Below are 25,634 nucleotides of genomic sequence, written 5' to 3' on the forward strand. Positions count from 1 at the left end.
TAAGTCCATGACGTCTTTCAACTTTAACACCCTGTAATTTATGCTCGGCGTGTGTTGCCTCTCAGCCAGTGAGAGTCGTTAAAACTGCCGGCTAGTTCGTGTAAACTCGGAACCTACATCCAACATTCCGGTTTCCCGATCGTCAAACGTAAAACGAAGTGTACTGTTCGCCGCCTTATGAGAAGAGTTCTACCGGAAATGTACGAACTGCACTTCGGCCGTTTCCGACGGCATTTCTCCTAATACAGAAGACGTCAGGACTGGTTCTTAGGCAAAATGGAGTCGCCCACAGCCGATTTTGACTTTATTTAAAATTTATTAACTTCAAGTACATATTAGAATTTGTTTTGTGACATGCACCTTCGACGAAATGCATACTCTTTTCAATGGTATTTGATTGATATTTAAATTTTCTTCTCCTTTAAAGGGTCGGCATTGCTTGGGTTGCTGTTTGTGGTGTGTAACATTCATTAAAGACGACTAATGGTCTTCTTCCAGTATGGCGTACATATATCTGTACCTGTACATCACATGTATGAAAATTCATCCTGTCAAAGGTCCAATTTACTTCAGGCCCTGAAGTTTCCTCCCACTCATAAAACTGACCATCTTGTACAACCATTCTCAAACATGGCTATTAACATGAATCAAATAAATAAGTACTGGATCAGGATGCCAAAACAAAACAGAAATTTGAAGTAAAGCTTAAGATTTAAACCAGCAGGTATATGTAGTGAAATATGATTGTCTGCGAAATTAAAGGCCAGGCTGTAAAACTTGGTTCAAATATTTAAATTATATTAAATGTTGAGTTCTATTGTCAACGATTTCTGATATTTACCTGTGTCAATCGTTTAATCATTGAACTAAAAAATCCAGTCAGTCCATTCCGCAAAGACGTTGTGTAACTATGTGTACCATTTTCCGCACAACTTGGGGTCCAAAATGCTGGGAAAACATTTCTGTTGTACAACTTGCTGGTTGGTGTATTAGCTATGCATGGCTGCATGTAATATGTGAGAACTGAACTGTTGGTAATTTTTTTTAATTTATTTTAATTGTGTGAAAAAATGGGCATAGTAGAGTATAATATTTGCACAATATAAAAAAGAGAGGGGGAGAAGAGAAAAAAAAATTGTAGCACATTTAGTACGGGTGGGGTTTGAACCCACGCGGACTTACGTCCATTGGAACTTAAGTCCAACGCCTTAACCACTCGGCCACCGTACTCTGGCAACATGTCCGCATCAAACTTGCAATGAAACAATGATGGGTATAGTAATGCACATTTGGTTAACCTTTTTTGCTAAAATGTGTTATAAAGTAATGCATAGTTGTGCGGAAATTATTCAGATATAAAAGATTGTGTTAAAATTAACCCACAAGTCTGTAAATTTGCCGAGAAATGCTCCCCGTGTCACGTGACTGGCATGCAGCGACACGAGCGGATAGTTTGTTGTTGCCAATATCAGCAGGTCTGTGTTGATGGAGGCATGAGATATATTTTTCACAGGTCACGTTGGTGGTGGATTTACTGGAACATTTGTGACAGAGGTAACAGGGTAGAAAACAATTAGAGGTATATAAGTTTTCTATATGTGTAGGATCTTTGAACTCGTTATTTTCATTATTTTGACTAAAACTGTGCGTTGTAAATAAGATGAACCGTGCCTCACTGCACCGCAGCGTGAACTGTCATGTTAAATGTTGGGTTATCTGCAGTGTTTAAGTTCTGTTTTCTAGTTTCGCTAAAGCCGAAGTATTTTGAACGTAAACTGTTTAAGTAATTGTCTAAAAGAACAAACGCCAGTATACCTTTCGAATAGTTAGGCCCAATTAAAGCAACTAATTATAATGTTGTTGTTGTATTGTACTGAGGACATTTACTGGCCCGACATTTGATTTATTTATTTATTTATTTGATTGGTGTTTTACGCTGTACTCAAGAATATTTCACTTGTACGACGGCGGCCTGCATTATGGTGGGTGGAAACCGGGCACAGCCCGGGGGAAACCTGCGACCATCCGCAGGTTGCTGGCAGACCTTCCCATGTACGGCCGGAGAGAAAGCCAGCGTGAGCTGAACTTGAACTCACAGTGACCGCAATGGTGAGAGACTCCTGGGTCATTACGCGATAGCGCACTAACCGACTGAGCCACGGAGGCCCCGCCTGAAATTTGAAACCTAATAATATAAAGGCCTGTATTTTGATCAAGGTGTGAGACATACATGTGATAAGTTAAGTCAGCATTTCCATCAGAAGTCACAAGTTTACGTTGATAAGGACGAGACAGTGCGGGGGCTCTGGCAAACTAAGGCACTGAAAAGGCGAGATTTTTACGCTGCTTGCTAGACAGAATATACATCGTCATCATTGCATAGATGGATCAGTCGTCCCAATGGCACTGTCAGCAGCTATTGTAAAATAACTTCTTCTAGCTGCGTTACTTCGCGAGAGCCCCCACCCTGTCTCGTAAATGTCAGGGGGAACTTGCGGGATTCCTGAAATGCGGTCACGGCTTATTGGTGACAAGTAGGCTTATATACTTGTGGAATATCCAAGCCAGAATGTGTCCATGTTATTTGAACCACTCCTGCTTTCGTATAGTTTTATTAAATTAATGGGAGACTGGAGGAGGAGCCCCACAAAAGGTCAAAATCGCAGTAGCCCACAGCTAAGCTGGGTGATCTGACATAACGCCCAGCTTCCCTTTTATCTACATATAGCCCATGAAAAAATTCACTAAAAATAACAGCTTTAACCCTACTGTACATTTGGTATCAACCGATTGCCTGAAACCTCGAAATGTTACTATGTCAAAGCAAGCATCGGTAAACTATCTTTCAACAGTAATCCAGCTGTTTACACTTTTGAATCGAGCAGCTCCACCCAACCCCCGGCATGTTTAGAATACAAATTTCCAGGCCAACATTCTCTTTTAAGACACATTGACTGGGATAAAATTTTCGCCCGCCATGTTTGGATTTCAGGCTTGCCAGCCAGCATTCACTTTTAAGACGCATTGGCTGGGCTAAAATTTTTAGTGGCTGATCACCTTGGAAGTTTCAATTCCAAACATGGCGGGCATCAGTTTGCATTGCTCAATTCAAAAGTTTAAACGACTGGATTGCTGTGGAAAAACGGTTTACTGATGCTGGCTTGGACATATTTACATTTCAGTCGTAGCCTCTGTACCCATGTGTGTGAAACATAAATGTTTGTTTCATGCCATTGTTTAAATCCCTGTGGGGGAAGTACTAAGAGACGACTCTCTGTTTTGAAAGAAAATCATAATCATCGTCAGGGTGTGTATATCTGTATGTCACATGTTGGAAAGTTTTTCAGTAAGTTGCCAGAGGTTGGTGATTTCCCCACGGCACTCTGGTTTCCTCTCCCCATAAAACTGACCACCATTTGATTCGTCAAAAGTCAAAAATTCTTCAGTATTATAAAACAACGCTGTGTTAAATAAATGATGTTGTGTGTGTGAACTTCGTACAGGGTGTACCTGTAAACAAGGGTGAAATAGTTTGAATTGTGATCCTATTTTACAGGGCTAGTTTACTTGTCTTTTGAGCGTGGAGTCCGCTGGTGAAGTGACATAGGACTGATGTTCAGTCTGATGGGGAATTGTTTGTCAGCCAGGAAGTCTACTCCTAGGAGGTGAGTGGAAAGATACCATCTCTTACTTCTGAGCGCTGTATGTCATTGTACAATGACATCGTTTCTGGGTTCTGTATATTTCTATCATTGCACACTGACATCTTTTCTGGGCTCTGTATGTTTCTATCATTGTATGTAGATATCACTTCTGGGCTGTGTTTGTGTCTGTTATTGGTAAACTGACATCACTTCTGGGCTCCTTATGTTGCTGTCAGTGTACACTGATACCGCTTCTGTGCTACATATGTTTGTGTCATTGTAAAAAGACATTGTTTCTGAGCTCTGTATGTTTCTATCATTGTACACTGACATCGTTTTAGAGATTTGTATGTTCCTGTCATTGTATACTGACATTGTTCCTGGATCTATGTTTCTATCTTTGTACTTTGACATTGTTTCAGGGCTTTGTATAAATCTATCATTGCACACTGACATCTTTTCTGGGCACTGTGTGTTTCTATCATTGTACACATACAGTGTTCCTGGAGTTTGTATGTTTCTGTCATGTCAGGTGCTAAACTCAACTACTACTACACTTACGTGCACCTGAGCACATTGCTTGTTATAATTGTTAATCAGTTATTTTGTCTGTCTCCAGATGTGGTTAAATCAGCAATTAAACTTTTTGTAACCTAAATATGCATGCCTATTACTCATTGTCATCATTGGGGGCCTCCTTGATTCAGTTGGTTATTGGACTATCACAGCATAATGACCCAGGAGCCTCTCACCAATGTGGTTGCTGCGAGTTCAAGTCCAGCTCATGCTGGCTTCCTCTCTGGCCGTAAGTGGGAAGGTCCTTTAGTAACCTGTGGATGGTTTTGAAATTTGCAGAGGAAATGGTAAATACAGTACTCCCTAGGAAGAGTGTGATTAAACTACTGCAGGTATAACTTTGATAAGCTTTTGTTTGGAGATAACATGTTTTGTTATGAGTGAGTTTTTGTATTTGTTGTAGGGAGCTCACATTGGCCATTCTAGGTTTGGATAATGCTGGAAAGACTGTTACAGCCAACATTTTACAAGGGGGTATGATCCTTACAAACCTGGTCGATGTTAATATTTAAGTATATGTATAGTGGGCTTGCTCTCACAGGAGCCATCATTAAACATATGTTTGTTGGGTCTAACCAACACTCCAAACAGGGCCCTACTCTACAGTTTTATTGGGCTTCAGAAAAAATTTCTTTTTGATTTTCTCTCTGTTAACTTGTTTTAAAATTCATATCTCTTTCATTTACCAGATTTCCAAGTTGACCAACCCTATTTTTTCCAACATGGTTTTGTTTTCAGAAATAAAGAAGTTTTTAAGAGTGACATGGTGATATCAGCAGATCTCTGATCTAAAAGATTTGAAACCTTTCAGAAATTATGACACACAGTGATCCCGGCGGTGACGGGGGTGTAGTACTTATAAAAATGCATTATACATGTACATCAAGTTACATGTAATGATGAAATGGAACACAGATTGGGACAGATATACCTGTATTGATACATTGATTTTTTGTTGTTCTAATGTTGACTGGAGAATAATTTTCATCTGATCATGATCAGAAATACACATACATGTAGATAGATGAAACTGGTTAGAGACTGAAGAAAACCACCTTGTACAGTTTTCTCAAATACAACTACTTGACAAACTTCCCTGCGACAGAGGCTTCACCAATGTTAAAGGCAAAGAAAACACTAAAATGAAGTATATGTCAGATGAAAGACCATTAAACACTGTTCCTTAAAATAGTTGGATGTATCTTTTTAGAATTTTTCCAGCCGAGTGAAATGGTTTTAAAACATCAATTTCTACGGGTGTCTCTAGTGAACCAGAGGGTATAAGTGATGTAAAATCCATATTTTTTGCTTGAAATAGCTACTTTTATGGTCCATTTGTGTGAATATTCATCTTTATTCATGAAATGTAGCAGTCTGTGTCTGTTAAGTGGCAAAAACCTGATGTGACGTCACTGGTCCAAGTATTATCAGAAAAAAACCACCGTAGAATTCAAGCTTTTAATTGCATTTTATTAGATTGGAAAAAAAAATTGTTAAAATATGAATGGAACTATTTTTATGAACAGTGTTTAATGGTCTTTCATCTGACGTATACTTCATGTTAGTGTTTTCTTTGCCTTTAATCTACCTGCTGCTTTCACACCATTGCAGATTTGCTTGTTTGGACCTGGTTGAGTTTTTTTTTTTTGCAGGAATTTTCAAGTTTGCAAAACAAAATTAAACTTTTCACTGGGTGAGAGCAGTAAACAGGTGGTTAAGGCTTTAATTAGTGTGCAGGTGTGACATTTCAGGTGAAGGGAAAAGTTCTACATGTATGTTACAAATATTTAGCCCATTTGGTGGACTTGTATGTTCACAATTATAACTTTGATTGCTAATATTCTAAATGTATTTATGCTTCTACATATTCAATCCTTGGTAATATAGTGTTAACTCGATCAACTACGAATTGGTCCTTGGTCCTACCATGTGGAAGGAATTCACAAGAGTACGTAGTTTATTGTTCTGGTTCTAATGTTTTATATGGCACATTTAGCACACATCTTACAGGATCGCTACAGTGATGTATAAATATAAATCAACATTTACAAACCAGAAATGTTCTTACTTATTTTGGCCTAATTTCTTGCAGAAACCCTTCACACAGCTCCAACCATAGGCTTTCAAAAAAGCGACTTAAAATTTGGTAGATATGACCTCACGTTATTTGACCTCGGAGGTGGGAAGAAAATTCGAGCAATTTGGAAGAAATACCTGGCTGAAGTTTATGGGGTGGTGTATCTAGTGGATGCCAGTGACAGCAGCCGTATAGAAGAGTCCACGGCTGTATTCAAAGAGCTGCTGGAAGACCCAAAAGTCACCCAGAAACCAGTACTTGTGTAAGTGTTTTGAAGCCAAATTGTACATGTAAAGATGAGATATTTTAGTTTCAGTGAAGATAAACATTAATATCATGTTTGGTTCAGCAATTTTCAGAGAGTAAGACCTGATGTTGTGCAGACCTGACATCAGGTGTCATTAATGTATGCCATTGTTGTGCAAGCCTACAATTGAAATGTCTGTACAAAGATTATAGTGTAGGAAAGGGCTTCCCTTTGGACTGAGCAATGGTGTCAGTGGGAGACTCGACGAGGAGCTACACAACAGGGTCCAACTTACACAACAGGGTCCAACTTACACAACAGGGTCCAACTTACTGTAGAACATACCTTCTATGACTTTGCAGTACCTGTATACTACCTAGGTTTTTTTTTATGAGCTCGTGTGCACCGCTAGTTGTGATTTGATACAGGTGGGAATGAGTTTTACATGTACCCCATTGAGTTTCTGACACCATTCTGTTTCACGTTCTTTTCCAGTAGATGGGATAAAATAAAAAATGAAATATACTATACTCATTGTATTGTAGCTGAGGTCACAGTGCCACAGAGTGTTGTAAAATGAAATTGGGAATATGAAAAAGGTCTATTCTCATGCTGGAGAGGAGAGTGTCATATTTGTTGTCAGGGAAGTCTACAGTTGCAGACATGTCACATATGATAGAACCCAGTGGGTGCTTGGACATGGCTGGTGGTGTTTTTCTGAGCTGCAAGTTGTTAATTTAGATCATTGTCAAAATTGCTAAGAATTTTTTGACTAATTTAGCCACAATTGGCTGAAGGGAAACGAAAGACAAGCGCTCGCACAATATCTGTGCATAAGGTTTGCATATTTAACAGTCTCTTTAACTCAGATTGTGTAAAGAGGTGGTATCTTAAAAAGGACTGCAGGTATTGAGATCAGGGTATGCACACATGTAGAACACAACAGCACGAGGGGAATATTCCAGCGTTGATTAAATGTGTGCATATTAAGTACCGTAAATGACTGAATTCCAGACTTAGCGTATTGTGTATGAGAATCAATATTAAAGTGTTAGGGATGGTGTCTGCAAAAGTATTGAGCTCAGGGTTTGCACACATGTAGAGCACAATAGCACAAGACGGATATTGTTGATTCAGTGTGTACATATTAAGTACCATAAATTACTGAAAATTACTGTAAATTACTGAATTCCTGGCTTGTATTGTGTATTAGAATAAACAAATTTAATAAAGCGGTTAAACAAATTGATAGGGTTGGTATCTTAAATAGTATTTTATGTATTGACTTGAAATTTTACATGCGTGTAAAGCACAATGGCGCAAGGGGGATGTTCCATCGCTGATGCTCTGTGTGCATATTAATTACCATAATTTACCAAATTCACAATTTCAATTCAATTGGCATAGGATATAAAGTTCTGAGAATTAGCTTGTTGAGTAATGTGATGCTTTCAGACTGGCCAACAAGCAGGATGTGGATGGAGCACTTGATGAGATGGATATCTGTGACCAGATGAGGCTAGAGGAGGTGGTCAATACCAACAAGTGTCCCTGTAGGGTGGTATGTACACGCTCTCATCCACACCTTTTCTCTATAATGTTTCATTATAGTCTAATATTGTTCTCAGGGAAAGCGATGCACATCACCAGCAGTTAGACTGCGGGTAGATACACACTACATGATGGTTTAGAGGAAGGAAACTACAGAGTTATGCTGCACTGATCAATATGCCCTTAAATGTTTTCATTGGAGGACATGCATGGAAAGGTCTGGCAGAAATCTGCAGATGGTCATGGGTTCCCCCGCCGGGTTCTGCCCCCAGTTCCTCCCATCATAATGCTGTCAGCCATCGTATCAGTGACACATTTTTGACCACAGCGTAAAACACCAATTAAATAAATCAAACTTCATTGTAGCAACAAATGTATGGAGTCGGTACTAAAATACCTGTTCACCGTGGGGTGTCCACTGTGAAAAGACAGTCCTTCTGGGCAAGCTAGTTGTAAAAGGTGACTTACCTAGAGCTCTCCCATGTGGGCGGGGTGAATAGAATAGGTCCTCATTGTTTACATTGTAATGTAATTAGGTTCTCAATGGGGCATAGTACTGCGCCCTAAAGTGAAATTTGCAGTTTAAAGATTTCTGATGTTTTAGGTTCTGAATTCACAACCTCTGCAAATGACATTTATGTAAAAAAAAATGGTTATGTTCAGAACAAAAGCACAGTGATTTTTTTTTTTTTTCCTGTCTGTAGGAAATGTGTTCAGCAATAAAGGGCACTGGAAGGAAGAAAGACTCTAGGATCAAGGAGGGCTTACAGTGGCTGTGTGATATGATTGACTTGGATTTTGGGAGACTGAATGCTCGTGTACGGGAAGATCTGCGTGTACAGGACATTGAGAGGAAGAAGGATCTGGAGGAAAGGAAGGCTCGTGTGCAGAAAATACGAGAACAGAGGTACATTCTCACAAGCTAATCAATGTCAGAAAAGTATCAGGTGTTCCATTGCTGTAGAAATCTTCAGTTTAGAGGATCCACCATTATACAGAACTTGAACTTGTTCAGTCTTGAAGACAGTTATAAGCATATTTCAGGAATAATGTTTTTGATAGCTGTTACAGGGAAAGTCTAGAACAGCGCTTCTCAGTGCGAAGTAGTAAACTGGAAAAAAAAAAGTGAGAAATATGGTGGCCTACATAATATATTAACAAATGTTACAGTGAACATAAACTGTGAGACAAAGCCAGTGCCATTTGACACGTCAATGAAGACTGTCCTCAAAGCTATGGTGCACCATAAAAAACATTGAAATTGTGGTAAAATATGGTGGCCTTTTTGGACCACATTTAAGTGACAACACATCACTTTCTTCAAAAGAAGTTCCTTTATGTGTCTGTGGAACATGTTGGAAGTAGTTAATTAACCCTTTCTGATGAACTACCTTACCATCATTTTTTATTACTTTTAGTGGATTATCAGGTGCTCAGAATAATGTCAAATACTTGCGGAAAATTTGTTGCAAAAACGCAGTTTAGAAGGGAATATGTCAGCTATTTCTCCTCAAGAAAATTATAATTCAAAGCATTTTTGAACACAGCTTTCTGTTGCCTTTTATGTCTGTCATAAAATTGTGTTTAAGTTGAATTGCTCTTTAATAATGTTCCTTCAAAGAGATAAACCCACTTTTTGTTCGTCCAACTAAGTTTCTTCTGTAAAACATTTTCTGTCCCTAAATTTGCTGACTAATCACTCATGCTGACTACATGTCACTGTGTGTTTGCAGGGAGAAAGAGGAAGAGGAAGAACGAAAGAGATTAGGCATGCCAGAAGCAGAGAATCCAGCTGAGGATACCATTGACGGGGATCCCTTCAAGAAACTAGACTATGAGGAACTGAAGCAAAAGGTAAGTCTGACATCCTATCTCAATATAGGTCACTGTAATATACTTATTTGAAGCGTGTTGGAAGTCAAGTGTATTCTTTTGAGTGGTCTTGCCCTACTCAATGTCGTGGTGAACTTTTTTTTTTTTTATTTGACTTAAACTTTGCTTGAAGGGCAATCACTCATTTCTTTTGCTTTATATTATTGTTTTAACATTGTACTGAACAGTATTTCAGATATACTATGTTCATTAGACACGTTGTTGTGCATATATCCAGGCTATTTGCCTTTGAGAGCACTCCCTGCCTTTTAATAACCACATATTTCAACAGGAGGCGAGGTTGAAAGAGGAAAAGAAAAAGAAGAAAGCGATGCTTGACCGAAATGATAACAGAGCTTGTGAGCCTGTGAGCAGACAGCTGACGACAGGCTTGTCCAGCTCTCTGCAGGCAGATGATGGTAACGATGATGATGATGATGATGATGACATTGTTATAGCCTCACCTTCTCCACGACACTCCAAACTACCTCCTCTTCATTATCAGAAACAATTAAAACATGACAAGCATATACACAGGCTGGAGGAAAATAGACAGATGGAGAATCAGGAGGAAAATATAGATAATCATAGTGACAGTAAACTTTCTGCAAATCAACAGAATGTGAGTGGCATGGAAAACGGGTATTTGGGTATGTCTTGGAGAGGTGCGGGCAGTCAACTTGCACCATTGGGCAAACCAGGTAAGTCACTGACAAGACTTTTAGTGTTATGTCACCTTTTTATGGTTGGCTTGAAAATGGGGTTATTAGTCTCACTGAGCTCAAGTTATTTCCATTGCAGAACTGAAGTGAAATATATCCATTGAAAATACACAAAAAACTACACTGGGTTTCCAGTGGTCCTTTAAAGTGAAAGACAGCACCTGATTAATGTTTGTGTCCACTGAAAGACTACCATTCAAAGTATGTTAAAGTGACAGGAAATATTTTTTTAGAGTTATTTCAACTTAGTGAAAGCTTAGTTAAACTTCGTCTTGACACAGCTTCAGCACGTCTCCATTATCTCCATAACATCAAATTTATATTTTCCGTATACTAGTCTAAGCAGTAGCCTATGACTGCTGATTAAGTGCTAAAATGAACGACAAAAAAAGTATTTAGGGAGATGAATGCAGTTTGGACGACGACAGTATGCTAGTGTCTGACATGATTTGTGATACCATCGTTGAATATTACATGGCTTGTAATCAACTGATAAAATGACACAGACCTGCCCCACAACACTTTGTGAAATGGCCTTTTGGCCACACATAACTAAATCGTTGTAAACAATCCCTACAGTTTTGTGTTGTCATATGTCATTTCATAGAGAGAATGGGTAAAGACTACATCACAGCTTAGGCCACACAATCTGATAGCAACGTGTGTGATTGGATAAAATTCTCAAGATGGCTGCCTTGACTCACACCAGCCATTTGTACAGTGTTGTTATTTTCTTCTACATGTTATTCAGTGAAATCTCATTAAGGTAATAAAGTATGATACTGTTTAGAAAGCTTGAGTATCCTGCTTTTGATTGAAATATGTTTTAACCAGGTGGTGTCTTGTCCTTTGAAGTTCTAGGAAATGTTTCGACAAAATTCAGGTTCTTGAACAGGAGCACTTGTTGGTATAAGGCATTGAAAGATCTAGGAGGCTTTTCAGTGTTAAATATTGCAGATATTGCATAATGGTCTGAAAGGACCAATAAATAAGCAAATAAATTAATATTCATTAATCTCCACATGAGTGTTTGTACTCTGAATGGTGCTTGAAAGTGCTGGAAAACATAAGATATTAGGGTATACATTGGAGTGTTAGGTGTTGAAAGGCGTATTACATCAGGTTTACTTGTGTATAAGGAGCAGTCTGTGGACGGTGTCCAGTTCTAAGCCAGCTGTCTCTAATAAATCGCAGTAGCCCAATGAACAGTTCAGGGCAGCCAGGCAGCTGTCACATGACCCAGCTGTACAGACATTTAAACATTACCTTGACATAAAGAAAAGCAAGAGATTCCTTGTTTACATCTGATTATATCAGTAAAGCTTGTAAGAATCTGGCAGTGTTTCAGTTTACTGTTTCAGTGAATGGTTGAAATAGCGTGTCATGTAGGGATGTAAGTGATAAAAACAAGAAGTGATTCTAACATATTTTTCGTGTTTTAGTTGCAGTGGAGAAAGTTGAGAAGAAGAGGAGAAAACGGGTAAAGAAAAATAAGCTAGTTCCTCTAGATGGCCAGTTAGAGGTTGTTAACCAGTCCAGTTTATCCCCAGCAGTCAGTCCAGCACTGCCCTGGGAGACAAATAACCATTTGGGCAGCCCCAACAGGACACAGGACCACCAAGGTGACACACAGCTACAACATTCACGTAAGTCAGCTTGGCACAGGAGCACTTCAGATGAAAGCATGTGAACAGCTAGATAACCCAACATAAACACAACGGACAAAGCAACATTGAAACAATGTGCATGTGGTGTCTGTGTAGATTTTCATTCATTTATTTAGTTCATTGGTGTTTTATGCCATACTCAAGAATATTTCACTTGTGCGACGGTGGCCAGCATTATGGGAGGAGAAAACCAGGCGGAGCCCGGGGAAAACTCGCGACCATCTGCAGGTTGCTGGCAGACCTTCCCACGTACGGCGGGAGAGTATAGATTTTCATTAGCACTGGTGTAAACTAATACCATCTTTTCACACAAAATGTTTGTCCATATGCATTTGGGGTAAACCTACATGTAGGTGGCTGTATCTTCTGCTGTATCCATCATTAATGAACAAGTGAATTGTGTACCTTTATATTCCTGTTTTCAGCAACACAAGGTGTATACATTGTCATTTTGTAAATACGCAAGGTCTACCAGATATGGGGGCCTCTGTGGCTCAGTTGGTGAGCGCATTAGTGCAGCGTAATGACCCAGGAGCCTCTCACCAATGCGGTCGCTATGAGTCCAAGACCAGCTCATGCTGGCTTCCTCTCTGGCCGTACATGGGAAGGTCTGCCAGCAACCTGCGGATGGTGTCTTGGATTACCCAGCGGGCTGTGCCCGGTTTCCACCCACCATAACGCTGGCCGCCGTCGTTGTATGAGTGAAATATTCTTGAGCATGGCGTAAAACACCAATCAAATAAATAAATAAATAAATTTACTGTATCCATCAATAATGAACAAGTGAATTGTGTACCTTTACTTTCCAGTTTCCACCAACACAAGGTATACCAGATATATTTGTGGAATGGTCTGAATTGTGACTGTGATGTTTAACCACTAGACAATAGATGACACAAGGTGAAGTGGGGGTAGGGCGTGGGTTCGCATGAAGGTAGGCCTACTCTTATACTCTGTGATTTTCTCTTACCACAGCTCATAATTGGGGATTAGTTGAAGACCTACCGGAACTAACATCACCTGTGGAACTTAGACGAGGAAAACCAAACTTTGACAGTGATGATATAGTGACGTGAAAGGATCAATGACCAGCCCTCATCAAACATCCACTCTGACACTACGTGCAGCAACACTGTCTGTGAAGCCTAAAACACAATTTTTTAATATTAGAATTGTATGTTGTTTTCACTCAAAGAGTATCTTGCATATTTTCAGTTTTATGCAGTATTGTTTATCAAATTTTATGATCACATGACATTTTATTGTTGATGCAAACAAATGTGTATACGAGTCTAGATAATGTGAAGAGTTGGTGCTCAGGTGGTAGAGTGTGCCGGTTCCTAGGAACCCAACCTTTCAGATAATATACTGTAATGATTTTACTATTTATTCTTAGTAATATAGTACATTGTGCTGTTATGATTTTACCTTGTGTTTTAATAAGATATGTACACTTCATGTGTAATATTGTTTGTTTCATTAGGTTCGTTTCATTTTGTACCGGTATGTAAACGCTGACCTCCTGTTTTATGTTGTGTTTTCATCGTACATTCTTTTTCTTTTTAATGTACAGTCCGTATCCAAACAAGGTTGTATTGTGATATTTTAGAATGACCATTGAACAGTTCTGTTCTGTCCGCTATTGAGGTACACTGTGGAAATACTTGCACTCTGAGACCAGGGATTCAAAAGTGTATTAGAGTTAAACCAGGCTTAATTCTTAATACCATGCTCATCCTAGTACAAAGTAAATGGCACTTTAATCTGGACGAAATTTAATACCAGGCTTAAATCCTAATACCCTTTTGAACAGCTGGACCGTGGTTAATTATAGCTCAAAGCCTTAGCTTGGGTTGACAAACACATGCTTTTGTCCTTACAAAACGGTCCAATGTTAGAGAATACGAGCAACACAGCATTAACATTAAAACTGAGATTGCCCTATGGAGTTTATACATGTATCTGTAGATCAGCTACTCTAAGGAGTTAATACGTGTATGTGTAGGTATGCTCCACTGAGGATTTATACATGTATCTGTAGACTTGCTACTCTGAGGATTTATTCATGTATCTGTAGACTTGCTACACTAAGGATTTTACATGTATCTGTAGACCTGCTACACTAAGGAGTTGATACAGTATCTGTAGATCTGCTACACTTAGTAGTTCATACAGTATCTGTAGACCTGCTACAGTAAGGAGTTGATACAGTATCTGTAGATCTGCTACACTTAGTAGTTCATACAGTATCTGTAGACCTGCTACACTAAGGAGTTTATACAGTATCTGTAGATCTGCTACACTTAGTAGTTTATACAGTATCTGTAGACTTGCTACACCAGAGCATCAAACCCTCTGATTTAAACGGCATAGGTATAGCATTGTATCAGTTTAAATCTGGTTTACAATTAGATTTTTGTAAATGTATTTCCTGTTTGTGTAGATCATAAATTAAAAGGACATTTCTCTCTTTACATGTAACTCAGTGCCATGTTGTTACATGTACTTTTTTTAAGGCGTTTTTGAATTGTTTTATAGAAACAGTCCTTTATGTATGTTTGTGTGTATTCATTTATGTGTTTCTCTTGTACATGATTGTACGATCCACAGACTGATATTATGTCTTAATAGCACCATGACCTGTCAGCTGCAAATCAGCAATAATACAGGTCATATGAAATGTGATTTTCAAGTTTCTATTTCAGTCCATAATATAAAAACGTTCAACAGTCTGTTCAGCAGTGTTCACCTATACCATGACTCGGTTGCCAAGAGACTCATGTTACAGGGTTAATTTCTGGCCTACAAACTTTATTGTGTAATAAAGACATTATTTTTGTACATCAGTATGTGTAAATTGTTTTATTTTGACTATTAAAGGTGTGTTTATTGTCGGACACAGCCATTGCACAGCACACTTTGTGCAAAGAAGTTTATCTCTCAGATTGGACATTGAACCTTTGGTAGATCATGATGGCTAACAAGGTACCAGAGGTAGACCATGATTGCTAACAAGGTATCAGAGGTAGGCCATGATTGCTAATAAGGTACCAGAGGTAGACCATGATTTCTTATATGGTACCAGAGGTAGACCATGATTGCTAACAAGGTACCAGAGGTAGACCATGATTACTTATATGGCACCAGAGGTAGACCATGACTGCTAACAAGGTACCAGAGGTAGGCCATGATTGCTTATATGGTACCAGAGGTAGACCATGATTGCTAATAAGGTACCAGAGGTAGACCATGACTGCTAACAAGGTACCAGAGGTAGGCCATGATTGCTAACAAGGTACCAGAGGTAGACCATGATTACTTATATGGTGCCAGAGGTAGACCATGACTGCTAACAAGGTACCAGAGGTAGGCCATGATTGCTTATATGGTACCAGAGGTAGGCCATGATTGCTAATAAGGTACCAGAGGTAGACCATGATTGCTAATAAGGTACCAGAGGTAGACCATGATTGCTTATAAGGTACCAGAGGTAGACCATGATTGCTAACAATGTACCAGAGGTAGACCATGATTGTTTATATGGTACCAGAGGTAGACCATGATTTCTTATATGGTACCAGAGGTAGACCATGATTGCTAATAAGGTACCAGAGGTAGGCCATGATTGCTTATATGGTACCAGAGATAGACCATGATTGCTAATAAGGTACCAGAGGTAGACCATGACTGCTACCAGGGTACCAGAGGTAGACCATGATTGCTACCAGGGTACCAGAGGTAGACCATGACTGCTAACAAGGTGCCAGAGGTAGACCATGATTTCTTATATGGTACCAGAGGTAGACCATGACTGCTAACAAGGTACCAGAGGTAGACCATGATTGCTAATAAGGTACCAGAGGTAGACCATGATTGCAAATAAGGTACCAGAGGTAGGCCATGATTGCTAACAAGGTATCAGAGGTACACCATGATTGCTAATAAGGTACCAGAGGTAGACCATGACTGCTAAAAAGGTACCAGAGGTAGACCATGACTGCTAATAAGGATGGTCGGGGGCACGGTCGTGGGTATGTCCTAGTGTTTATTGAAAGACAAGCATCTTTATAACTTGGTTAAAGTCCTTACCTTAGCAAACTAATGCAACATAAGCGTATAATTTCATTATATAATGATCTACTATCCATCTGGGTGGGTATGGTCAGGTAAGAAACTGATGCGTAGCATGAAAAGGATCCAATCAACATTCACACAGATGGTGAAATTAGTATACAGCTGTATCTCTTAAACATACATGTATTTGAATAAAAAAAACAAGAAGACAAATTTTTTTTCCAGAAAAAAAAAAAACACCATAACATCACATTTATTGACCTTTATGGCAACGAAATACTCTCAGAACATTCCAACAGGTTTTACATATGTGATCTGTTGTTTCTAAGTAGGCCGTATGCCAGTTACCTGCAGACATATTCCCATCCTTGGCACACCCTTCCTTCCTGGATCATGAACAACTGCAGCAGAGCAGGCAACTTAAACACACAGCATTATAAGGAGTGAAGTGTACAATACAATCATTAAGAGTTCTATGTTAAATATGCCCACCATCGAGTCTACAGATTCACTTCACTCCGAGCATCAAAATGGCAGGGAAAGCTACAGGTAACTGACACACGGTCTACACTGATATATTGTTTGTGAAGCTCAGATATTAATACACCCAGGCAATGTTTTATTTACAAGTTTGAAGCTGAATGCATACAAGAGGTTAGGTTACCAGCAGATCTATATGAAATGTGACTGATCATGTAAGAAATGGTGTACAGCTGGACAGCACAGTTATGGACAAGAAAACAGCCGTTGACCAACCAATAGGAGGATACGTTAGAATTGTGAAGTGGAAGACCAGGGTTCTATCCTGATAGATTTGTGTTACAGAGGGGGAAGGGGGACAGAGGGTCTGTCATGCCACCACACAAGCATTCATATTTCAACAGACACACAATGACTTTTGTCAGCTATGTATGTTACAGTATCTTCAGCTACAACTTTTTTTTTTTCTTCAGTAGCATTGAATTTTTAACGGTATCCGAAGGCCCATTGTAAAACATGACAAAAGGCCCAGCTGCGTACTTACGACTATATCCAGCTATTTATTTGCCTCCCAAGGCTGATGGTACAGTGCTCTAATGATGAGCTCCCAGCCCTAACACCCAGATCTGTGTTTAAATGCCACAGTTGTCAGCACCTCACTGGTCAAACTCAATGGTAGGACATCATTAGACATTTCTGACAGATTCATTTGTCCACCAAATCAGACAATTTACAATATTTATGTAGATATACACATATACATATATATTTATATATATATATATATAAACAATCACAGGCTGACAACAGCATTAATACTTGTTCACATGGATTATTCCCCTTGAGTATGGCAGAGGCCAACACCTGACAAGCGCGCACACAGCTGATATATGGTTATGGAATTTACATTATTTTATTAGCACTGAAAAAATGTTGCTATTCCTCTGACAGTATTTACAGTCATACATACATGGTTTATGTGTTAAGACAGGCTATGGTTAGCACTCTATACAGTTAAAACTGATTCCGTCACCACAGGGAGGGCAATATGACAAGTGTGACTTTACATGACTATTTAGTCCTAATCTGGCAGCCTGACAGACCTACAGTCAGAAACATACAGATATAAACTACTTCAGGACTATCAGGGAAAACATGAGTTCATTAGCATTCATCAGTCCAGACCAGAGGTACAGTCCAATGTCCACATTGCAACACTTCATCCTTGTGTCAGAACACCTTTCACAAAAGACCAGCCAAATAGTATTACAGCAGAAAATTGTACCTTAACATTATATCAGCAGTTCACAAGGACTTACATTTCTCTTAATACATTCTTGTTTGTATATGTACATGTAATATGTTTTGAGCCCTCACTCCCGTAGGAATTATTTCAGTTTTCTGCTTGTCCTTTGCTAGTGTAATGGTCCATATGCACAGGCACAAATTATTAAAAAAAAAAAAAATATATATATGACACAGTTTCCTATAGTGCTTCAGTGGAAATGAGTACACAAGTGTTCAAGGTTCTGAAATCAAATCCGGGCTTAGGGATCTATGAACTTTGCAGAATCACTCACCAAAACTGTTGCATCAGCATTAAATATGAGTTAACACTGAGTACTGAAGATGAACCCTGGACTTTCAGTCATGTTAAAACCTTGTCCTCATCCATGAGGCACAGCACACTTTTGCTACTGGATCTTGCAATGATGACAGTTCCAAGTTGTTACCAATCCTCTACAGTCCACTCTTACCAGCTGTCCTGACAGTGAAGATAGATACATCCTTGCTTATCTTACACAGTCAACTGTTTCAATCTACCCTCTTACTGATGTCCCAATTTTGTCCTCCCTAATTATCCACAGTCCACTGTTATGTTCACAACTGAAATCACCATGACCTCTGAGATCCTGCACACACCACCACTAACCCTGTCCTCAAATGGCCAAGATCTTTGCCCTTGTGAAACACACTCTGTCCCCTCATACAGCCTATCTAGGATACAGGCCAGGCAAATGGGTGGATAGCCTACTATCCAGGGACACATGCACACATATGGCTGATAAACCCAGCAGGACTGGTCCATCATTGAATATCCTAGTCAATGTACTAGTCAATATACTAGTCAATGTACGAGTCAATGTACATGTATGTATGAGGACTAGTCAACACAGGAGGACTGGTCAATCGAAGGCCAAGCCGACACAGCAGAATTAATTTGCGTAGATGGAGGGGCATACTTGGGATGTGGACGACTGAAAGGGGACAGGTCAACAGAAGAGGCATGTAGTCAGTGGAATTAGGTGTCTGACTCCAAAAACTGAATGCTCATCCCATGGCGGACAGGCAACCAGCATGGTGAGCATGAGAGCACTGCGTGCACGCGTGTATGTGAGTGTGGACTAGCTGGAGAAGGGCCTGAGGTGCTCCAGCTGGATCTCCAAGGCGATCCTCTGCTCCATCACCTCCTGTAGCTCCTGATTCAGCTCGCTGTTCACACGACACAGCATCGAGTTACGTTCACGGTGAGTCCTCAGAGCGAGCTGAATATCTCTCTTGTCACGACTGCCTTGCCTGCCAAGAAGTACACTCTCCACATTACAGTATACAGCTCAATTTGACACTACATATAACCAACTATAAATTCTTGGAATTTTTTTCATGGACACTATTTTCTCTGATCTATGACATGTAGAAGGGTGACGTGATTTATTGGTGAAAATTCATCTGGAGTTATGCGATTTGCCGTAAGTAGTTCTTCACCAACTTTAGAACAGCAGAGTTGGTCCAAAATTCCAGGAAATTACAACTGATTTACTGTAATATGTTTATTAAATTAAATTTATACCACTTTAACACCAAAAAAAGAATATTCTTATGTTTTTTTCAAATATGGCTTTATGGCTTGACACTTTCTTTTATTTAGCAAGAAATGTCTCTCCAAAAAGAGTTCAAATGAAGATTGAAGAAGTTTATTTTACCTATCACTGATAATGATAACAATCTAGACAAAATATGGCATCTCTAAAAAATGACCAAGCACTAAGATAATGTGCTACTATGATAACCTCAATTTCAGAAAACAACATCCCACAAAGTGGTCTATGAACATAAATCATAGTCCCTCAATCTTCTCATACATTGTATCTGCCTTTGTCCTCAGAAAGCACTCATGTTTGGCATCACACAATTTAAATTTCTCATGAAAAAAAAGAAATAATAATAATCATGATGATGATGATAAAGAAAATTGCTAATGATGATGATGATGATGATGATGATGGTGATGATAAAGAAAATTGCTTAAAAAAAATAATAATAATAATCATAATGATGAAGCGAATTGCTCGTAAGGGTGCTGCAGCTAGGATCTGAGACACTGTTTAACAGAATATATGTATGTATGGCATGTCTGTGTACTGGGCAGTACAATACCTGAGGGCTATAGAGGACTGTCGTGGCTTGTCCCTAGGCCCGGAAATCTCTTCCCTCTCTTGTGAGATGTCATCCTGTAATAAGTCAGGGTCCTCTTCTAGCACAGTCTTTACCTGTAATCAAACATGATGTCAGCATCACAATACAAGCCTCTGGGGGTCACACTCTCTGTCCCCAAATCATCACATGTGGTTTCATATTTCTGCACAGCCAAAAGAAATGGAAAAACAAGTCAAAATACATGTAGTATGTTTGTGTAAGAACACAACAGGGACTAGAAAGTTCTGAAACCCCTCTTTCAGCATTTCAATGTCTTAAGCATGTATGACACAGAGTATGTGATATGAAGAAGAAAGGGAAAACAAAGACAAGTAAAAATCATGATCATCAAAGCATTGACTGCTGCATGACTGCTTCGGCCTAATGGCTAGAGCATCCACCTCAAAATTGGGAGACTAGGGATCAAACCCAGGTTCGGTCACATTAAAGACTTTTAAAAGTCGTACTTGTTGCTGCTTTGCTTGGCACCTGGCATTGAGAGTCTAGAGGAAGGAAAGACTGGTCCACGCGGTGTCAGTATCACGTGAGGTCAAAAATTCCAGAATCCTTATTTCTGTATCCACCTTCATGTTACGTTTGGCCTAAATCCATGCAAGCAATAACCTAGCTAGCAATACATCAAGATGTTCTTTATATGGCAATTGTTTTCTCTGGAATTTGTGCTTGGACCATCCCTGCAGAGGTGCCCCATAGAAGCCCCATGCTGACATTCTTTACATTCCAGTCAGTCATAAGGTAAATGTACGTCAAGCTGACAAGCGCTTTGTGAGAGTGGATTTGCGAGTCATTTGTCTTCGCTACATTACAAGCTGCAAGTTCAAGCCCAGTCAAGGAATTTGTCATTGTTCATGATTCATGAGAGCCTTGGTGACAAGCAATCAGCCATACTCTTGCTTATCTGTGTGCATGGCTAACATCACACATGAGAAAGTTCGAAAGTAACTGGCAAAAGGTCAACAACCATAAAAATGCCCGCCATCACGTAAATGAAAAATTTCTGTGACATTAAACAAAATGCACACTGGATGTACTGAATCTGTGATACATGTTCCTTACTGGTTTGAGCCGACAGAATAATACCTATAATGCACAAGGGAGCAAAAATCATCCTAATTTTATTAGAAATGGACAAAAATGGAAGATAACAACCTTTGTACATAGCAAGTCATGTACAAAGTTTCAATTCACAATAAGGAACACGTTTGAAAAAAAAAAAGTCTGGAAAACTGTCAGAATCCACTACAAGACGACCATAATTTCCATGACACCCCCCAACCACTGCCCCCCCCCCCCCAAAAAACAAACAATGAAACTCAATTTTGATCTGTAACAACTCACTTTAGAATGCGTGCCATCTCCCAACCCAGCTCCAAGCTGTGGACCATCTGAAATAGAAGTGAAATATGGAAGGTGTAACATGAAGTACATGTATCCATAGGCAACCTCACAAGATACAATACAATATCACATGTATCGTGCATAAATCAACTGACTTCACACTAGTGTACACTGGTATACTTTCCATTCAAAATATTCTAAATTGAAAAATACATCATGGTTTCTGAAGAACCTAGTCCAAGATAAATATTATGGTGCACTTGCCTCACACTCATTTATCTCGTTTACATGATAGTTGTCAGGTAAGTGAGTGGAGAAAATTGAACAAACCTCAGGATAAAACATTCCAACAGAATACCTGACCACATAACTCAGGGTAAAACATTCCAACAGGATACCTAACAACATAACTCAGGGTAAAACATTCCAACAGGATACCTGACCACATAACTCAGGGTAAAACATTCCAACAGGATACCTGACCACATAACTCAGGGTAAAACATTCCAACAGGATACCTGACCACATAACTCAGGGTAAAACATTCCAACAGGATACCTAACCACATAACTCAGGGTAAAACATTCCAACAGGATACCTGACCACATAACTCGGGGTAAAACATTCCAACAGGATACCTGACCACATAACTCAGGGTAAAACATTCCAACAGGATACCTGACCACATAACTCAGGGTAAAACATTCCAACAGGATACCTGACCACATAACTCATGGTAAAACATTCCAACAGGATACCTGACCACATAACTCAGGGTAAAACATTCCAACAGGATACCTGACCACATAACTCGGGGTAAAACATCCCAACAGGATACCTGACCACATGAGTCTGGATAAACATCCCAACAGGATACCTAACCACATAGCTCCGGGTAAAACATTCCAACAGGATACCTGACCACATAACTCAGGGTAAAACATTCCAACAGGATACCTAACCACATAACTCATGGTAAAACATTCCAACAGGATACCTGACCACATAACTCATGGTAAAACATTCCAACAGGATACCTAACCACATAACTCAGGGTAAAACATTCCAACAGGATACCTGACCACATAACTCAGGGTAAAACATTCCAACAGGATACCTGACCACATAACTCAGGGTAAAACATTCCAACAGGATACCTGACCAGATAACTCAGGGTAAAACATTCCAACAGGATACCTGACCACATAACTCATGGTAAAACATTCCAACAGGATACCTGACCACATAACTCAGGGTAAAACATTCCAACAGGATACCTGACCACATAACTCAGGGTAAAACATTCCAACAGGATACCTAACAACATAACTCAGGGTAAAACATTCCAACAGGATACCTGACCACATAACTCAGGGTAAAACATTCCAACAGGATACCTGACCATATAACTCGGGGTAAAACATCCCAACAGGATACCTGACCACATAACTCAGGGTAAAACATCCCAACAGGATACCTGACCACATAACTCAGGGTAAAACATTCCAACAGGATACCTGACCACATAACTCAGGGTAAAACATTCCAACAGGATACCTGACCACATAACTCAGGGTAAAACATTCCAACAGGATACCTGACCACATAACTCAGGGTAAAACATTCCAACAGGATACCTGACCACATAACTCGGGGTAAAACATTCCAACAGGATACCTGACCACATAACTCAGGGTAAAACATTCCAACAGGATACCTAACCACATAACTCAGGGTAAAACATTCCAACAGGATACCTAACAACATAACTCAGGGTAAAACATTCCAACAGGATACCTGACCACATAACTCAGGGTAAAACATTCCAACAGGATACCTGACCACATAACTCGGGGTAAAACATTCCAACAGGACACCTGACCACATAACTCAGGGTAAAACATTCCAACAGGATACCTGACCACATAACTCATGGTAAAACATTCCAACAGGATACCTGACCACATAACTCAGGGTAAAACATTCCAACAGGATACCTGACCACATAACTCATGGTAAAACATTCCAACAGGATACCTGACCACATAACTCAGGGTAAAACATTCCAACAGGATACCTGACCACATAACTCAGGGTAAAACATCTCAACAGGATACCTGACCACATAACCCTGGGTAAAACATCCCAGCAGGATACCTGACCACAAGAGTCGGGATAAAACATCCCAACAGGATACCTAACCACATAACTCAGGGTAAAACATTCCAACAGGATACCTGACCATATAACTCAGGGTAAATCATTCCAACAGGATACCTGACCACATAACTCAGGGTAAAACATTCCAACAGGATACCTAACCACATAACTCAGGGTAAAACATCCCAACAGGATACCTAACCACACAGCTCGGGGTAAAACATCCCAACAGGATACCTGACCATATAACTCAGGGTAAAACATTCCAACAGGATACCTGACCACATAACTCAGGGTAAAACATCCCAACAGGATACCTGACCACATAACTCAGGGTAAAACATTCCAACAGGATACCTAACCACATAACTCAGGGTAAAACATTCCAACAGGATACCTGACCACATAACTCGGGGTAAAATATTCCAACAGGATACCTGACCACATAACTCAGGGTAAAACATTCCAACAGGATACCTGACCACATAACTCAGGGTAAAACATTCCAACAGGATACCTGACCACATAACTCATGGTAAAACATTCAAACAGGATACCTGACCACATAACTCAGGGTAAAACATTCCAACAGGATACCTGACCACATAACTCAGGGTAAAACATCCCAACAGGATACCTGACCACATGAGTCTGGATAAACATCCCAACAGGATACCTAACCACATAACTCCGGGTAAAACATTCCAACAGGATACCTGACCACATAACTCAGGGTAAAACATTCCAACAGGATACCTAACCACATAACTCATGGTAAAACATTCCAACAGGATACCTGACCACATAACTCATGGTAAAACATTCCAACAGGATACCTAACCACATAACTCAGGGTAAAACATTCCAACAGGATACCTGACCACATAACTCAGGGTAAAACATTCCAACAGGATACCTGACCACATAACTCAGGGTAAAACATTCCAACAGGATACCTGACCACATAACTCAGGGTAAAACATTCCAACAGGATACCTGACCACATAACTCATGGTAAAACATTCCAACAGGATACCTGACCACATAACTCAGGGTAAAACATTCCAACAGGATACCTGACCACATAACTCAGGGTAAAACATTCCAACAGGATACCTAACAACATAACTCAGGGTAAAACATTCCAACAGGATACCTGACCACATAACTCAGGGTAAAACATTCCAACAGGATACCTGACCATATAACTCGGGGTAAAACATCCCAACAGGATACCTGACTACATAACTCAGGGTAAAACATCCCAACAGGATACCTGACCACATAACTCAGGGTAAAACATTCCAACAGGATACCTGACCACATAACTCAGGGTAAAACATTCCAACAGGATACCTGACCACATAACTCAGGGTAAAACATCCCAACAGGATACCTGACCACATAACTCAGGGTAAAACATTCCAACAGGATACCTGACCACATAACTCAGGGTAAAACATTCCAACAGGATACCTGACCACATAACTCAGGGTAAAACATTCCAACAGGATACCTGACCACATAACTCAGGGTAAAACATTCCAACAGGATACCTGACCACATAACTCAGGGTAAAACATTCCAACAGGATACCTAACAACATAACTCAGGGTAAAACATTCCAACAGGATACCTGACCACATAACTCAGGGTAAAACATTCCAACAGGATACCTGACCACATAACTCGGGGTAAAACATTCCAACAGGACACCTGACCACATAA

At 39.7% G+C, this 25,634-nt stretch overlaps 2 protein-coding genes and 1 non-coding gene across 8 annotated transcripts in view; 1 reads left to right on the plus strand and 2 right to left on the minus strand.

Moving 5' to 3' along the window:
• Nucleotides 1-1,147: 1,147 nt before the first annotated feature.
• Trnal-uaa (transfer RNA leucine (anticodon UAA)) lies at nucleotides 1,148-1,230 on the minus strand. The gene has a single exon. It is a non-coding gene; the product is annotated as a tRNA-Leu (tRNA).
• A 270-nt stretch (nucleotides 1,231-1,500) lies between these two features.
• LOC135482309 (ADP-ribosylation factor-like protein 13B) lies at nucleotides 1,501-13,634 on the plus strand. 3 transcript variants are annotated; one of them, XM_064762225.1, is made up of 10 exons: nucleotides 1,501-1,579; nucleotides 3,557-3,665; nucleotides 4,624-4,694; nucleotides 6,313-6,559; nucleotides 8,000-8,105; nucleotides 8,800-9,002; nucleotides 9,829-9,949; nucleotides 10,260-10,668; nucleotides 12,132-12,335; nucleotides 13,332-13,634. In XM_064762225.1, the coding sequence occupies exons 2-10, from the start codon at nucleotides 3,613-3,615 to the stop codon at nucleotides 13,430-13,432; spliced, it is 1,515 nt and encodes a 504-aa protein (XP_064618295.1). In that variant the 5' UTR covers nucleotides 1,501-1,579; nucleotides 3,557-3,612; the 3' UTR covers nucleotides 13,433-13,634. The 3 variants fall into 3 exon arrangements, with proteins under 3 accessions (XP_064618295.1, XP_064618297.1, XP_064618296.1); XM_064762227.1 differs by having other exon boundaries at nucleotides 12,132-12,311; XM_064762226.1 differs by having other exon boundaries at nucleotides 1,512-1,554.
• A 3,039-nt stretch (nucleotides 13,635-16,673) lies between these two features.
• Nucleotides 16,674-25,634, minus strand: part of LOC135477164 (ralBP1-associated Eps domain-containing protein 1-like) — a 36,142-nt gene continuing 27,181 nt past the window's right edge. For all 4 annotated transcript variants that reach the window (XM_064757336.1, XM_064757343.1, XM_064757329.1 and 1 more), the window contains 3 exons: nucleotides 21,747-21,793; nucleotides 20,349-20,461; nucleotides 16,674-19,487 (listed from right to left, as the gene is read on the minus strand). In XM_064757336.1, the coding sequence (XP_064613406.1) occupies nucleotides 19,316-19,487; nucleotides 20,349-20,461; nucleotides 21,747-21,793 (332 nt within the window). In that variant the 3' untranslated portion in view covers nucleotides 16,674-19,315. The remainder of the gene's footprint in view (nucleotides 19,488-20,348; nucleotides 20,462-21,746; nucleotides 21,794-25,634) is intronic.

This window comes from Liolophura sinensis, chromosome 1 (genome assembly GCF_032854445.1).
Source record: "Liolophura sinensis isolate JHLJ2023 chromosome 1, CUHK_Ljap_v2, whole genome shotgun sequence".
In the NCBI taxonomy this organism is placed as follows: domain Eukaryota; kingdom Metazoa; phylum Mollusca; class Polyplacophora; order Chitonida; family Chitonidae; genus Liolophura; species Liolophura sinensis.

Bases quoted from the DNA above. Each gene is read 5' to 3' on its own strand.
- LOC135482309 (XM_064762225.1), top strand. From the start codon at position 3,613: ATGTTCAGTCTGATGGGGAATTGTTTGTCAGCCAGGAAGTCTACTCCT. The intron at 10,669-12,131 runs GTAAGTCACTGA...TTCGTGTTTTAG, and splicing joins TGCACCATTGGGCAAACCAG to TTGCAGTGGAGAAAGTTGAG. The intron at 12,336-13,331 runs GTAAGTCAGCTT...CTCTTACCACAG, and splicing joins CACACAGCTACAACATTCAC to CTCATAATTGGGGATTAGTT.